We start from the raw sequence: 17207 nt of genomic DNA on the forward strand, positions 1-17207 counted from the left end.
GAGAAATGTCTGTGACAGACAGAATTAATAAACCACTTTCCGAGTAGATGAATTTTAAAATGTAGATGATGGTTCTATATCCTTAGTTTGGGTTGCCAATGCAAATGAGTCAGAGAATTTGCTTCAGACACTGAGTTAATTGTGTAACTCTACAGTGAAAAATGCCATTGGAGAATACTTGCTGACCTCACAGTCCAAAAAAACCATTTAAAAGATGTGGAAACCAGATGTTTCATCACATTTCAGCCTCTGCTCTGAGAACTTACCCTGAGCAGCCCTAACAGGCTATTACGTCTCTACAGCTGAGATATGATCATCTTAACTTACTTATTTGTCCTGCTGTGGGAAGAGGTTCATGGATGGGGATACAAGAACGGAATTTTTCATAACTCCATATGGCTTGGTAAGAAACTTCACTCATGAGTTGCTTCTTGGGGACGTTACTTCTTTGAATTGATGGAGAAGTGAATTGAAGCAGGAAAGTTTTTTGTTCTGTTTTAAGGCTGATGTTTTCAAAGAAAATGTTGAGGAAAAACAGCTATTGGAATGCATGTGCCTTTAAAAAAAAAACTGTTCTTGCCTTCTAAAATTAAAAAGAATAGTTTTTTTATAAAGCGAACTATTCAGTAGAAAATGGAAGTTAATATTTATATTCCATATGAGAAAATATATTTTCAAAGCAGATGCGATGGTATTTGGTAGGGAAGGTTTAGCAAAATAAAAACACCGTATTTTATTTCTATTTCGATGTGTTTGCATTCAGATTTTGTAGCAGGTAACTTTAACAGAAATGTAAAAGGTAAGTTGGAATATACAATGATTTTATAATCATTTGCCTGTGTACTCTGACCTGTAATGTATATCTTGCTTTTTCCAAACATCTTTTGACCAGTTTGATGCAAAGCCAGCTTATAATACAAAACAAATGAAAAAACTTTGTATTTCTGAGTGGAGTCTCACCACTTTGACTCCTTTTGTTTGAGAGCTATCCATATAAATACTTCTCTACCCCTTTTGTTAGAACAGGAAAGTTTCTTTTGCTGTTTTCTTTTGTTAAATGTAAAGAATGACATATGCTTAACCTGAATATAAACAATAGACCAAAAAAGACCAAATAAGGAAAACCCAAAATACCCTGTATAGTACTCTAAACAATGTTTTCTCGTGACACAAATTAATATTGCTTTATGTTCATGACTGTGTTTGATAGTGAAAAAATGTTTAATTACTCAAGAAGAAAACTGACAAATTCTTGTATGAAATAAAGAAATACAGAGAAAGCAAAATTAACCTAGATCTTTTTCTAATGCTTGGTAAGCAGCACATGGTTGTGGAATATTTTCCCTTTCAGCGTGTTTCTCTCTGGTAATAACTGCAGCCATGCGGATTTCATTAAAAAGCTCGATTTGCAATGCACAGCCTTGCCCCCTCTTTTTTCAGCTTGAGCCAGTGAACTAGTTTCATGCAGAACAGGGCAATCCATTTGGCCACAACTGCGTCTGGAACTTTCTTGAGGAGTGAACAAGGCTCTTTGTTTATTTTCCTTGCACATCAGCAACCTTAGAAAATATACACACTTTTGTTAGAAATGGAAAAAACTGCCATAAAGCTAGTAAGAGTCAAATCCATATACATAAACCTTGAAACGCTGTGAAACTCTTTAATGATCAAGCCATTTGGCACTGTTGCTGTTGTTTTTTTTTTTTAAGTGATGCTGTATATTACAAAAATGTGAACATAGACAATAGAAGTTCTGTCCTAGAGGTAGAGAGAAGCACACCCAAATGTTAATAGTATGCTGCAAATCTGAGGCTCGGGGTAATTGCACATTGCTTCAATCTGGGACAAATTATTGACCAGTCAGCCTAACACAAATTGTTTACAGTTGGTTAGGTCAATATGGTATTAAAAACTATTTAGAGAAGGAAGAGAGCCGGATAGGAAGGCAGGAATCTGTTAGCAGCTATCACGAACAAGGCGCTTCAAACTTGGTCTCAGTTCCACTAGTAGTAAAATGAGAAGGTCAAAGTATGGGACCTCTAAGTTTCATTTTTAACTCTGGTATCTTCCAGGTCCAGTTCCAGACCCCAATAGTAATTACTATTCCTCAAATAGTAATTTTTGTAATATAAAGATAAGACACATCAACTAATTTACATAGATGATAAAAATCAAAACTGCACAGATAAGCGATTGTTTTCAGCCATTGTATTGAATCTAAAAAAGAAGGACAAGTGACACTATCATGAGCTCCTACTAGGATCCAGAAGTTACGCTTGTGGGTTTTAATGATTTATTTATTCCCAGAATAGCCAACATTATTCCCGTCTGATAGAAGAAGACACTGAGGTGTAGGCAGTAATTTGTACAAGGTTACACAACTCATCCAGTGAAGAACCAGGAGGAGAGACTGGAGCCAACATGCTACTGTTGTCCCATGCTAACAGAAAAAAAAGTAGTGGTTAAATACTCAGTTTTAATGAATGACTAGGGACTCTAAAAATGAATAAATTATTATTCCTTCTGAAAGGTAAAACTTTTTAAATTAGGTACAAAGGACCATCTTCGTAATTTAAAATTCTGAATTGATCAATGCTTTCAAATAAATGTGTGCTTAAAACTGTCAAATAGGTACCAGAGTTCTCAACCACTCATAAGGCAAAATAATAGGAAGTTTGTCACTCTTTCAGGAAAAATGTAGAATATTAACATTATTTAATGAATTTAAAATGATAGCATAGACTTTTCTATCATTTAAGTTACCAACCATCTCATTACTAGACGAGTTCTAGTTACCAAAAATTTAAGAAAAATTACTGGGAGGAAAACTTAAAATTATTTTTCAAAAACTGCTCTGTTAATTAATTTTTTCCCTATGAATGTCATATTTTGATTAGGGAGTGAAAGACAAGGAAATCTTAGTTTGAGAAACATTTGCACACATTAAAATAATTCCTACTAATAAAGATCTTGTAGTCTGTATTGTCAGGGAATAGGTACAATTTTAAACATTTTTGGTAATCTCTAATATGATCCATAAGTAAATTCAACATGTCTCCCTTCTCTACTAAAAGCCTTAGTACTCTTATACTGCAAAATAAAAGTACTTCCATTGCCCACTAGTGTCCGAGTTGCCCTGAGAAGTGGACTTGACCCACAGCACTTAGCAAACCTCATGGTATGTTCTCAAAATAACCAAATTGGAAACCAGCGGAACTTTAGTTAATGAGGTTTTACCAATATGAAGGACACTTGGGCAGTAGGCGACTTTCAAACAGGAAGATAACGTTGATGTTCCTTGTGTTCCCTGACCTATGAGCATCAGATTGACTAAGGTCTTCAGCGCTTAAGTGATGGGATGTTACCATATAACGTATAAGAACAGATCCCTTGCAGTCCAGAGAAACAGGGCAGGTGACAAGCAGCATCTCCTATTCAACTGTGGGGGTGTCAGCTTTAGCCTGGGGAGGAGAGGGAGCACTACTACTGGATTCACGCCTTGCTGAATGCCAAGGAATATGTGGTCTCATTGGAAATGATCTTAATGGTAGCTGATTGTACAGGTTAGGGTACAAAGACTTGACCATAATCTGAAGGTCTACACAGAACAATGAGAGCTAATGTTATGATTATTGTCCTAGAAAAATTGTCACATTGTTTCTATGGCAAAATGCACTCCAAACTCAAAACAATTTAAACAGTGATCTACTGGAAGACAATTCGCTTATGACTTACTCCCTAAAATATGCTGGGAACAACATGCTGGTAGTTTGGTGTACCCAATTTTTTCTCTGCTGTGTTTGAATCTCCCCCCCCCTTAACGCAGTCTTTATTTTCTTTGGATTCTTTAAACCTTTCCTCAGTTTTTGATTTGTTTACTAAATTCTCAATCACACTGCATTAGTCATTTCCCTCAAATGGATATTTTGGATTATTTTTCTCCATCATTGTGAGCCTACATAATGGATCAATTTTCATTGGTTTCTTTTGCCTTTACTTTCATTCCCTCCCCCCATTGTTTATCTTTCCAAGTTTTTACTTGATTTAAAAGAAAGCCAAAAAAAGTCAAAACTTTGTCACTTTTTGATAGTGTGGAAATACTATCCTTACAGGTTACATAGTTGCCTTACAGGTTTCTTTCAGGCCATCAGTTCAGGACACATAATTTAGCCTCAAGTTTCTCCTATGTCCCCTAAAATTCCCCTCATTCATATTTTTTTTCAAAGCTTTCTAACAATGAAAACTTAGCCACCCTAGGTCACTGACCCGGGAAACTCTTTGGCAGGAACAATAGCTGATGCAATCTTCTAGATGACGCCACAAAATTTCCCTTGTTCCACAAGAATGGATCACAGCATACTTACAACATTGTGTGAATTCACAGAACAAGCAGCAGGTGTGTACCACAGAGAAGCGCGCGCTGGCAAGTACAAGCTCACCTACGCAGAAGCCAAGGCAGTGTGCGAATATGAAGGCGGCCGACTCGCCACCTACAAGCAAGTAGAGGCAGCCAGAAAAATTGGTAACTAATTTGACGATGATTTTTCTTCTTTTTCACCTTTGGGGGAAAAAAAAAAACCCTCCACCTTTTCTATATCCCCTTCATAAGATTTCTCTCTCAGTCCTTCCAATGCTTCTCTAAGCCCCTATGATATGTCTACTCTCTGGCTTCTCCATCTTCTCTGCCTAGAGCCAGTGGAAAGGTCTTAGTGCTAGCAACTTATTTGGGGTCACAACCCACTGTGAGCTACTATAATAGAAGTAAAAAAACAAAGACATTGCTGTCTCAACATCATTTCAATTCCTCATTAATTTTAATGCCACTTCTATTCATTTTTCATACTGTTCTATCTTTTCTTAACTTCTGAGTATGGGTTTCCTCAGCTGTTAAATGTTATTATGTTGAGTTTTATAAAGAAATTTTCTTTGTAGAAGAAATACTGAATTTAGTGGCTTTTTTTTTTTCAAAATATGTTTTTTTAAAGATTTATTTATTTATTTGAGAGAGAGAGAGAATGTGCACATGCTCGAGTGCCCCTGTGCAGGGGAGGTGAGGGAAGGGCAGAAGAAGGAGAGGGAGAGAGAGGGAGAGAGAGTATTCCAAGAAGGCTCCACTCTGAGCACAGAGACCCAGGCAGGTCACCATCTCATAACCCTGAGATCACAACCCCAACTGAAACCAAGAGTCAGACACTTAACCAACGGTGCCACCCAGGTACCCCTGTTTCTCAATTTCTTTAAGTTAAGTGGGAGAATGCATTTGTACTTTAGGATCAAAAGGAAGATAAGCAGCTTGTAAGATGGTAGGAAAAAGAAACTGAGGTCATGTCAGGAGACCTGGTGCAAACAAAGTGATTGACTAGTGCTAGTGCCTTCTTTTTTTTTTTTTTTTTTTAAGATTTTATTTATTTGACAGACAGAGATCACAAGTAGGCAGAGAGGCAGGCAGAGAGAGGAGGAAGCAGGCTCCCTGCTGAGCAAACAGCCCGATGCAGGTCTCGATCCCAGGACCCTGAGATCATGACCTGAGCTGAAGGCAGAGGCTTTAACCACTGAGCCACCCAGGCACCCGTGCTAGTGCCTTCTTAAAAAAAAAAAAAAAAGCACCACGACCATCTCTCATGGTGGTTTTACAGGAGAATCCAAAAGCCACCCCCATTCAGAACTCTCTTCTCCATTGAAGAAACCCCTTTGTTGATTAAAAAAAAAAAAAAAAAGACAATAGCAAAGCTTATGTTACTATTAAATATTACTCAGGATAAAAATAAAACTGTTCTCTAAAAATCCCTAAAGTCTGCCCAGCACATTGCTCAGTCTAGACCCACAGAGCTGTGCATGACGCAGTACGTGGAACCATGGGTACAAAGACCAGGGCCATTACTGGCTGTCCTGGACCTTCAGTAAAACCGCTCTTGGACGGCAATGTCAAATACTTAGACAGGCTCTGAAGCTGGGCAAGGAACACAGGGCTGAGGCTTTGTTCAAAATTTATGAATATGTTTATCCCTATTCAAATTTCTTAAAATATTAGCAAATTTTAATTGATCCTGAAATAGAAACTACTTAAATTATCATTTGAAAAAAAATTGTTTTCCAGGATCAATGGTAATTTCAGAAATTATTTCATGGCACTCAATAGGTCATTTGTGAAAAGAAGCCAGCTGTGAACTTGGATTTTTCATATTCATGGTATTATGATTTCCAGTCCAACTTCCTCTTTTTTTTTCAAGTAGGACGGCATTTTCTAGTAAAAATCGGATGTTACATTTTATATGTACTCAAACTTTATTTTTTAAGAATAGCATTTTTCAAAAAAATGAAAAGAAGAGAAAAGAAAATAGTTTCTCTCCTTGTACTTACCAGGCTTTGGGCAGTTGAGAAGGGGCTACTTTTGTTAAGATGACCTTCACTCAGCTGAGGGGGTTTACCAGTTAGCCCATAATCCTTTCCTTCTCTTGCAGGATTCCATGTCTGTGCTGCTGGGTGGATGGCCAAGGGCAGAGTGGGATACCCCATTGTGAAACCAGGGGCCAACTGTGGATTTGGAAAAACTGGGATTATTGATTACGGAGTCCGTCTTAATAGGAGTGAAAGATGGGATGCCTATTGCTACAACCCACAAGGTTTGTTACAAATAATAATTTTATACTTTGCCAAAACAGTTACATGTTACTAAGAGGTTACTAAATATAAATGGCTCCTTCTCCCAGAGATAAATCAACTTGGTGATGATAATTCTTAATAACAACAACCATTCACGGAACCGTTACGCTGGGCCAGACCCTGCCTGCTGCTCCTCTTCCACGCTGTCCATATTCATGATGACTCTGCAAGAAGCTCTTGTTATACCCATTTTAGAAATCAGGACATTGAAAGTTGAAGAGCTTAATAACTTACCAAAATCAAACATCCAATAGTCAGCAGGCAGGCAGGGTCTCAGATTCAGATCTTTTCTATGCCACATCTTTTTCTATTCCCGACCACAAAGGCAAAAAAAAAAAAAAAAAAAAAAAAGTGGGTTATAAACTTGTCACAGTTAATTAGCTAAAACAACAAAGTGATACTACCAAATGTTAACTGTTCAAAATTTCCCCTTTGATAGAATGGGGGAAGAAAGAGACAAAAGAAACTCTTCCCCTGATATTCTTGTGCATAAATTCTTAAACTTCCAAACTGAGCAACTCTCACTCTATGGTTTGTTTTCACAATTACATGCTGGATATTCTAGTTAGTTATTTTTATATAGTATATTTTTATTCGTATTTTCCCATGGTTGATTGTAGCTAGGAAAACTTTAAAGAGAAAATTAATTCAACATAACTACTATAAAGAGCTATTTTTTGTTCATGTTTTTAGAGAAAAAATAGATTGTTCTTTTTTGGATGGATTTCCCCCAGCATGATACTACGAAGAATTATAATATGTTCCAAGTCTGCCTAATGTTTATGATCACAAGCATCCTCAGGTGTTCTGTTTCAATCTGCCTTATAAGAAAGTCCCTATAGTGAAGATACAGTGAGTTATAGTGAAGTTCTAGCATGTTACTATAGAATTTATTATTCAATGATATTAATCATTGGAGAATAGTTTCTCATGTTTGTAACTAAGCTTTATCTCAAAATAATGTGTATTCTACATAGAAAAGAATTTTGCCTAGAGCCATCATGTATTCCCACTTAAGACAAAAATATGAATAAATATGTGTAGTGCATTTATATAGGGCTATAATTTTCAAATCATTTTCACATACTTAAACCTTATGTTATATTTAATTCTATATTTAGTTATTGTTAATAGTTTGTATATCTTCTTTCCTCCCTCTTCCTCTCTTCCTTTTTCATCAGTATATTTACACAAGCAACTTTCTTTTGACTCTAAAGAGACACTTCTATTTCCAAGTATGTTCTCTGATTCTTCCTTTGCTTGATAAGGTTTAGGATCTCTGAGCATCTATTCAATCATTTCCATAGGGGAAATTTATCTCTAGGGGAGATAAAGAAGTGCTAATAGAGAGTTCTTACAGTATTTCCTTGCCTTTTTATAAGGATGCCACCTTAACTTAAAAATTTTTATAAATTGCTTTTGTCTCTCATCAAGGCAGAATCCTTTTTACTCTGGGAATACTTGTACAGAATCTTGGGAGACTTCTTCTTACTCTGTTCTCAGCTTACTTTTGGATTCAGTGACATGCTGATTTTTTAGGATGTGGTGAACCTGAAGGGGACTGGGGACCACCTGAACTAGTACTGGCGGAGGAACAGTTCAATGAAAAATAATTGTAATGAAGAAATCATAATGGTATCATAAAAATAAACCAATGACTATCCATTGCTCAATAAAATATAGAGCTGAATGGCTAAATAGACAATCAAATTGTTCAATATTTGAACTGTTTCCTAATCTAATGGTATAGACAACAAAGATAGGATGGCATAGGACAGAGCAAATCACTCCAAAAACTGGCATTGCACATGTTATGTACACATACAAACTGTCACGTAATATTGAATAAGACAATAAGAACAGCTTACATTTTACATAACACCCTGAAGTTATCTTCCATGTTACTATCCTTAGAATAATGTTGTGAAGTAGGTAATAGGAGAGGCATGGTTATATTTACTTTACCAGGGAAGAAAATGAAGTATTGACTGGTACAGAGATCAGACTAGATTCCTTGACCTTCTTTTGTCACTTTCCCTAAGATCCTGTTTGGCCCTGGGGGAGATAAGCTTCCTTACCTTCTATGATATTAAGAATTCTAACACTTTTTTTTTTTAAAGGATCTTTTCCAAAGGATAATATTCTTGGAAAAAGCCTCTGATTGATACAATGAAAAATGTCTTGGAATGCTACCCACAGTCACCACCACCACCATTCACATTATTTTTGAGTTTCCAGATGGTAGATGCTTATTTGATCCGAAATCAAAATTAACCAGAGGTTTTCCATACCTTTCGTTCCAGGTCACCCAGTAAAATCATGGGTTCTGGCAGAGGTTGTTTGATTGTTCTCATTCCAGGTTATAAGGCATGGCAGAAATCTGTAAAATAATAAATGACTTGAAAAAACAAACGTGAATATCTTTGTCAAATCCTCAAATATTAGGATTAAGGTGTTAGTTTAAAGCCAGTGAAAGGAGTATAAAATGATAATAAATTATTCCTTTTAACTGGATTAGAGTGACCTTCAAGGTCTCTTGTGACTCTGAAATTCTATAATGATTTTCCAAACAGAATTTATTGGACTCATTATTCTTTTTTTTTTTTTTTTAAGATTTTATTTATTTATTTGACAGACAGAGATCACAAGTAGGCAGAGAAGCAGGCAGAGAGAGAGGAGGAAGCAGGCTCCCCACTGAGCAGAGAGCCCGATGCAGGGCTCAATCCCAGGACCCTGGGATCACGACCTGAGCCGAAAGCAGAGGCCTTAAGCACTGAGCCACCCAGGCGCCCCTGGACTCATTATTCTAAAAAGTCCCTGAAAACACAGTGTTGATACCACAGGACAAAATCGCAGCCATCTTGATTGGGCTGTTGGTAACAGCGTATACATATTCATCAAAATACATGAACATATACATCTGAGACTTGTACATTCTTTAAAAAAAAAAAAAATTTTATTTTTAAGTAATCTCTACAGCCAATATGGGGCTTGAACCCACAACCCCAAGATCAAGAGTTGCACGCTCCCCGAGCCAGCCAGGTGCCCTGAGGCTTGTGCATTCTAAGCTGAAAAGATAAAATACAAAAAAAGTACAAGAGCACAATTAATTAAATTGCTATTTTTTCTTGTCATTTTTCTTTTCATTTCATACAAATTCAGTGTATATTCATTTGAAAGAATTTACCAATGAATAATGAAAATATTCATTTATTCTTTAGCTGTAAGTATATATATTTAATATTTTATTAAAAGTAATAAATAGGCACTAGGAAGTGCATATCATTTTAAAATACGGATAATATTTTTTCTAATGGTTTCTTTCCTTTTTTGTTTCTTTTGTTTGTTTGTTTGTTTTATCCATTTTAGCAAAGGAGTGTGGTGGTGTCTTTACAGATCCAAAGCGAATTTTTAAATCTCCAGGCTTCCCAAATGAGTACGATGATAACCAGATCTGTTACTGGCACATTAGACTCAAGTATGGTCAGCGTATTCACCTGAGCTTTTTGGACTTTGACCTTGAAGATGACCCAGCTTGCTTGGCTGACTATGTTGAAATATATGACAGTTACGATGATGTCCATGGTTTTGTGGGAAGGTACGTGTTTCCCCATATAAAGAGTTAAAAATACCTTCAATATCTTGTTTGATGTTTCTTTAATTTTCTTCAGTGTTCCCCACAGTTATTGATTCTCTAGTATTTTTACTCCCTGGCAACACCATATCCTTTTTTAACAAAGATTTTTCTTTTTCTTTTTTTTTTTCTTTAAAGATTTTATTTATTTGACAGAGAGAGATCACAAGTAGAGAGAGAGAGAGAGAGAGAGAGGAGGAAGCAGGCTCCCTGCCTAGCAGAGAGCCCAATGTGGGACTCCATCTGAGGACCCTGAGATCATGACCTGAGCTAAAGGCAGAGGCTTAACCCACTGAGCCACCCAGGCAAACCCAAAGACTTTTCTTAGTATGTGAAGCCAGTCACCTGCTACATGTTCTTATAATTAAAATAGTGACAGCTGCCTTTTGATTACTATTAAGTTGTAAGAATTAAATAGTCTATTTAAAAAGACTTGAGGGCTGGGGGCGCCTGGGTGGCTCAGTGGGTTAAAGCCTCTGCCTGTGGCTTGGGTCATGATCTGAGGATCCTGGGATCGAGCCCCGCATCGGGCTCTCTGCTCAGCAGGGAGCCTGCTTCCTCCTCTCTCTCTCTGCCTGCCTCTCTGCCTACTTGTGATCTCTCTGTGTCAAATAAATAAATAAAATCTTTAAAAAAATAATAATAAAAAAAAGACTTCAGGGTGCCTGGTTGGCTCAGTCAGAAGAGTGTGTGACTCTTGATCTTGGGGTCGTAAGTTCAAGCCCCATGTGGGGTATAGAAATTACTTAAATAAATAAAACTTTTCAAACAAATAAAAAAAAATAAAAAGACCTCAGTATTTCATTAACAATGGGAAGAAGAGGACACATGTGAATTGAGAAATTTGTTGGAGGGTTTTAAGTATTCTAATTTCTATCAACCTCCTAAAAATAATTATAAATTCTTAATTATTATCTTCCTTCTGTGTACAAAGTATTGTGCTAAGCATTATGAATATAAGAATTAAGCAAAGTATAGGAGTGCCTGGATGGCTCAGTGGGTTAAAGCCTCTGTTTTCGGCTCAGGTCATGATCCCGGGGTCCGAGATCAAGCCCCACATCAGGCTCTCTGCTCAGCAGGGAGCCTGCTTCCCCCTCTCTCTCTGCCTGCCTCTCTGCCTACTTATGATCTCTCTCTGTCAAATAAATAAATAAAATCTTAAAAAAAAAAAAAGGAAGTAAAGAATTAAGCAAAGTATAGCCCCTTCTCTCACAAAATTTACCTAAACGTGCAGTGGAAATCTTCTTTGAAATAGCTTTCTTTGACATAAAAAACAAGTGCTCCTTTCCTCAATATTTCTCCCTTGGGTTTTCAACATCCTGGGACAAAACATTCTGTGTTGTCATTCTGAATCTTCAATATAGTTTAACCTTTGAATGTCTCACAAAATATTACAAATCAAAGCGTATATAATTATGTGTTTTATTTATTTAGCCCCCCACTTAATAACGTGTATCTGAGACTATCCAGTATCAACAGACTATCAGTTATCAATTTTCCATTATCCATGACAGTAATTTAATAAAAGAAAATGGTAATGATTAAAATTATTAAAATAATTAAAAATGACAGACTCAGTAGTTTGTTGTGACTTTGAAATGTGTAACTTAAACACCAAGAAAAAGAAACACATTTCTTGCATACACGAGTAACAACTTTTGGAGGGAAATTGGTTTGGTTTTGTTTTATTCTGCTTTTTAGCTGACAGACTACTGCTATAGATGAAGCAGGGTTGGAGAAATTAAGAGCAAAACATTTGTTGAAAGAACGGACATCCTACCTTGAAAGTCAAGATGATATTTTCATTCTAAACCTAGTTTCACAAATCAATTACAGCCCTAGATAAAATCATATACTGTTTTTTTTAAAAGGTTTTCCATAGACTAATTTGTCACTTATCGGATTTTTATGATAAATTCTTCCCTTTAATGTAATGTACAAAGAAGCTCCTTTCAAGTCAATTCAGATAAAAACCAGTCCCTCTTGTAAGGTCCAACATAATTTTCCACATTCAAATCAGTCTACTCTAGAATTCAAATTAGTAATACTATCAGCCATACACATATTCCTCTTTAACCATGAAGAAACTTCATAGGATCAATCAGAATCAAATTTAAAATTTTTCCAGAGAGATTAAAATTGTCTACTACACAAATAATTTTGCAAGTACACACAGTAGAAATGCTATATGTCCTTTTTTAAGAATCTCGTTTATATTCTCAGGTTATTTGAAACAACAAACTTTGTTTTAATCCTTCTTCTCCCTTACAAATTCAAGTTAAAAAAAATAAAAAGTTTTAAATAATAGGAAAACGAGACATTACTTAGGAAAAATAAAGAACTTTAATTACAGGTCAGAGCCACTTAATAGCCGTGTAATATTCTTCTGTGTGACTTCTTTTTTTTTTAAATTTCCTTTCAGATACTGTGGAGATGAACTTCCAGAAGACATCGTTAGCACAGGTAATGGCTCTAAATTGAGACGTAGGACTATGATTTGTTTTTCCATATTGTCACTGAAAGTGAAGAACCCAGTAGTCATTACTATTAACTTTTTAAAGTCAAGAGAACCATTGGGTCAGATGTAGCTTACCAGTTTGCAAAATGTAGTGTTTATACTTAGGACTTAACGCCAACCCCTTACACCAAAAATGCGTAGACTCATAAGGTGAAGGAATGCAGTCTGAGATGGTCTTGAGTCTGTAAATCCCTGAATTTTGCTATGGGTTATGACATCCATAAAATGTGGAAATAAAAGACCAAAGTTTTTTATCAATAAAGGATTGAGAGGTATTTTCAAAAGTATTAAAGTTGTTAAAAATATCTTCGGTCACTGAAAAAATGTTACATCACACTTAACTGCATTTTTATCTTTGGACAGCATTCCCCACAGTGTTGTGAAGAGCAGCTCTATGAAACATTTTTAATAGGTGTTGCATGAGAAAAGAACATTAAGGCCAAGGGAACTGGGGAAACATGGGTTTAAACTATGTTAAACAGGTCTCTTTATTGGAAGATGTCAGAGAGCTTTTAATATGCTAATTATGCATAGTAAATCTCAAAAGGCTAGCTATGGTTGGCAAAGTGTTCCAAATCTTTTTAACTCCTACCAATTACTTTTGTGATTTTGTCCCATGCAATGTACCTCAAGCAATGAGCTTGTAGTCATATATATTTATATCCAGAAGAAATGCCACTGCCATTGCCCCATACTGCTATTTTCTGGCTAAGAACCTTCACTTTCTTAGGTGTTTTTGTTGTTTTCTTTTTATTTCCATCCTTAGCACTAGTAGTTGGCATTCTGACTTGCTCTTTTTTTCCTCCAAGTCATAAAGTTATCACAGTGTTTCTGCAACTAAAAACAACAAAATAACACAGAATTGTAATTTCTAAGTAGTCCTTAAGCTCAGATACTACTAGCTAAATTACTCCCACACCCTAGCCTGAAGGCACGAAATTCTCATTAAATTCTCATTTATGCATCAATATTAAAAGAAATAAAACTTCTTATTCAATCCTTGAATGATTAATGCTTAAAAATTATTCATTCATTCTCTGTTATAATCTCCCTGGTAAGGGCAGCCCATTAAACTGTTTATCTCATTCTCTTCTTGAGAACGTATTTTACGTTAACAGAAAGTTAAAAGTAGATAGGAGCCATCCGTAGGAGTTAGTTGGGGGATAAGAATCCAATTTTTAAAAAAAGAAAGAAAGAAACAGAGAATCAAAGCCTGAAACTTCACATTTTTTTCTTGTTTTGTCTAAAACAGAAAAAACTTAACTGCTAGCATAATCAAAACAGTGTTGTTTTTTTAACACTACTGCAAGAAAAAAAAACCCACACCGTTTATTATTCAAAGAGAAACAAATCAACACACAGAAGAGAACACAATTAAACAAACAGCCAAAGATTTAGCAAAAAAGTAAGAGGAGGAAATTGATATCAAGAAATAGAAAAAGATTTAAAATACATTTGAAGTATAATCTTACCAGTCAAGTTTAATGCTGTTAACATTTTGGTCTAGTTTTCGTCTTAAATATGTGCTTACTCACCCCAGGATATTTGTATTAAAAAACAAGACCAGAAAATGAATGAACTAAAAACTACCCAGAAACTATACCACTTTAATAAATGGTATATAAAGTAAGAATATAACCACCCCATCTCTGCCCACCCAAGAAAGGCACTGGATGATTGTGTAGTGATTATCCTTCCAGGTGTTTCCCTGTATTTTATAAACATGGTATACACAGATATCATGGACATATTTCCAAGTCAGCATACAGTATGTAGATCATTTAAATTCGTTTTTTTTTTTTTAAGATTTCATTTATTTAGGGGCGCCTGGGTGGCTCAGTGGGTTAAGCCTCTGCCTTCAGCTCAGGTCATGATCCCAAGGTTCTGGGGTCGAGCCCCGCATTGGGCTCTCTGCTCAGCAGGGAGCCTGCCTCCACCTCTTTCTCTGCCTGCCTCTCTGCCTACTTGTGATCTCTGTCTGTCAAATAAATAAATAAAATCTTTAAAAAAAAAAGATTTCATTTATTTATTTGACAGAGAGAGAGAGAGAGAGAGAGAGAGAGATAACAAGTAGGCAGAGAGGCAGGCAGAAAGAAAGGAGGAAGCAGGCTTCCTGCTGAGCAGAGAGCCCTATGCGGGCCCAATCCCAGGACCCCGAGACCATGACCCGAGCCAAAGGCAGAGGCTCAACCCACTGAGCCACCCAGGCGCCCCTCAAATTCGTTTTAACGACTGCCTACTAGGTCCCTATATGGATGTACCATAATTTATCATGTACGAATATTTAACATCCTAAAGATGATTGTTTCTGATTTTCTTTTCTTGTACTATTCAACATTTCACTGGAGATTTTTTATTTTTTAAGATTTTATTTATTTATTTGACAGAGAGAGATACAGCCAGAGAGGGAACACAAGCAGGGGAGGGAGAGAGGGAGAAGCAGGATCCCTGCCAAGCAGGGAGCTCCATGCGGGGCTCCATCCCAGGACCCAGGATCATGACCTGAGCCGAAGGCAGTCGCTTAACCGACTGGCCCACCCACGTGTCCCTGGTTCATGAATTTTTATATTCTCCTCTAAGAATGATGAGTCTCTGGACTGCCAGCCAAATCAAAGCAGAGTAACATCTTTGTTCTTTTGCACTCCTCCTCCTCCCCAGGAAATGTCATGACCTTGAAGTTTCTCAGTGATGCTTCAGTGACTGCGGGAGGTTTCCAAATCAAGTACGTTGCAGTGGATCCGCTATCCAAATCCAGTCAAGGAAGAAACACAAGTACTACTTCTACCGGAAATAAAAACTTCTTAGCTGGAAGATTTAGCCATTTATAAAACAACAAAAAAGGACACTCACTGTTTACATTTGTATCTTTTGGAACCCCTCTGATCTTACTTTTATATTATTATTAATAGCATTTATTTATTTTCTAAATGTGAAAAGCAATCCCTGATAATTTTGGGAAAATTGGAAAATATAGAAAACTTTAAATGAGAAAATAAAATCTCTCATAATCCCACTGCATAAAAATAACAAACATTAACATTTATATATTTTTCTTTTAGTTATTTTTCAATTTGTGGTATATGTATATATGTATCTATATGTATTTGTACTTGAAATTTTGGAATCCGGCTCCATGTACAGTTTTATATCTGAGTTTTTTTAACTTTGAATTTTATGGCTTAAGCATTTTCTGGATCATTAAGTATTCTGCAAAAACATAATTTTGAACAGCTGTAAAATATTCCATGGTATAATTCTTCCATACTTTATTTAAGCCTGTCTCTACTGTGGGAATTTAAAGTTGCTTTCAAAAATATTGCTGCAATAAATGTCCTTGAACATACATATTTGTACAGCTCTCTAATTATTTGGGATAGGGTCCTTGAAGTAGAATTACTGGCTCAGATATTAATTAAAATAGAATTTTCTTAGGGCCCCTGGCTGGCACAGTCAGAAGAACACGCAACTCTTCATCTTGGCGTCATGAGTTCAAGCACCACGTTGGGGGGGAGGGGCGGAGTTTACTTTAAAAAATAATAAAATAGGGGCGCCTGGGTGGCTCAGTGGGTTAAAGCCTCTGCCTTTGGCTCAGGTCATGATCTCAGGGTCCTGGGATCAAGCCCTGAATCGGGCTCTCTGCTCAGCAGGATGCCTGCTTCCCCCTCTCTCTCTGCCTGCTTCTCTGCCTACGTGTGATCTCTGTCTGTCAAATAAATAAATAAAATCTTTAAAAAATAATAATAATAAAGTAAATGTACAGCTTTTAATAAATAAAATTTTCTCTTTTATGGGCAAAAGCAACATCTCATTATGGTTTGAATTTCTAGTGAGATTGATGGTCGGTTTATATATTTTTGATCAGTTTTATTTCTTTTGTGAATTATTTTTTCATGTCTTTCACCCATTTTTTAATTACATAATCTTTTATTGACTTATAAGAAGTCAGTATATATCAGATATATAATTTCATGTCTGTCATATATATGTTACAATTTCATGTGAAGTTTGATTTTTATGATTTTTATTAAAAGCTAAATTTTATTTACAGTCATACCTACTGATCTTGCTTCAGTCCCCTGTATTTACATTTAGAATGAATAGTCCCATGACAACTTAATATGTTTATTCATTAACTTTTTTTTCCTTATTGTTTTATGGCTTTGCTTTCATAGAAGGAAGAAGTCATAGTTGCTACCTTTTAAATGAGGGGTAATGGTTACTATCCAATTAAATTTTTAAAAAAATGTTTGTGCCTGGCACTGTTCTGGACACTTAGAAAACACTCAAGAACCAAATGAACAAAAATCCCCAGGCTTGGGGAGTTTATGTTCTGGGGCAAGGAGAGAAACAATAATAAAACATGATAAATTAGTACACTATGTGTTAGAAATA

At 36.1% G+C, this 17207-nt stretch overlaps 1 protein-coding gene across 1 annotated transcript; it reads left to right on the forward strand.

Annotated features, from left to right (window-relative positions):
* The first annotated feature begins 218 nt into the window (after nucleotides 1-218).
* On the forward strand, nucleotides 219-15976 carry LOC111144968 (TNF alpha induced protein 6). Its single transcript, XM_022499605.1, has 6 exons — nucleotides 219-403; nucleotides 4385-4522; nucleotides 6462-6623; nucleotides 10033-10261; nucleotides 12720-12760; nucleotides 15474-15976. The coding sequence occupies exons 1-6, from the start codon at nucleotides 310-312 to the stop codon at nucleotides 15641-15643; spliced, it is 834 nt and encodes a 277-aa protein (XP_022355313.1). The 5' UTR covers nucleotides 219-309; the 3' UTR covers nucleotides 15644-15976.
* Nucleotides 15977-17207: the final 1231 nt, after the last annotated feature.

This window comes from Enhydra lutris, unplaced genomic scaffold, assembly GCF_002288905.1.
Source record: "Enhydra lutris kenyoni isolate GAN:26980312 unplaced genomic scaffold, ASM228890v2 scaffoldscaffold1, whole genome shotgun sequence".
Classification (NCBI taxonomy): domain Eukaryota; kingdom Metazoa; phylum Chordata; class Mammalia; order Carnivora; family Mustelidae; genus Enhydra; species Enhydra lutris.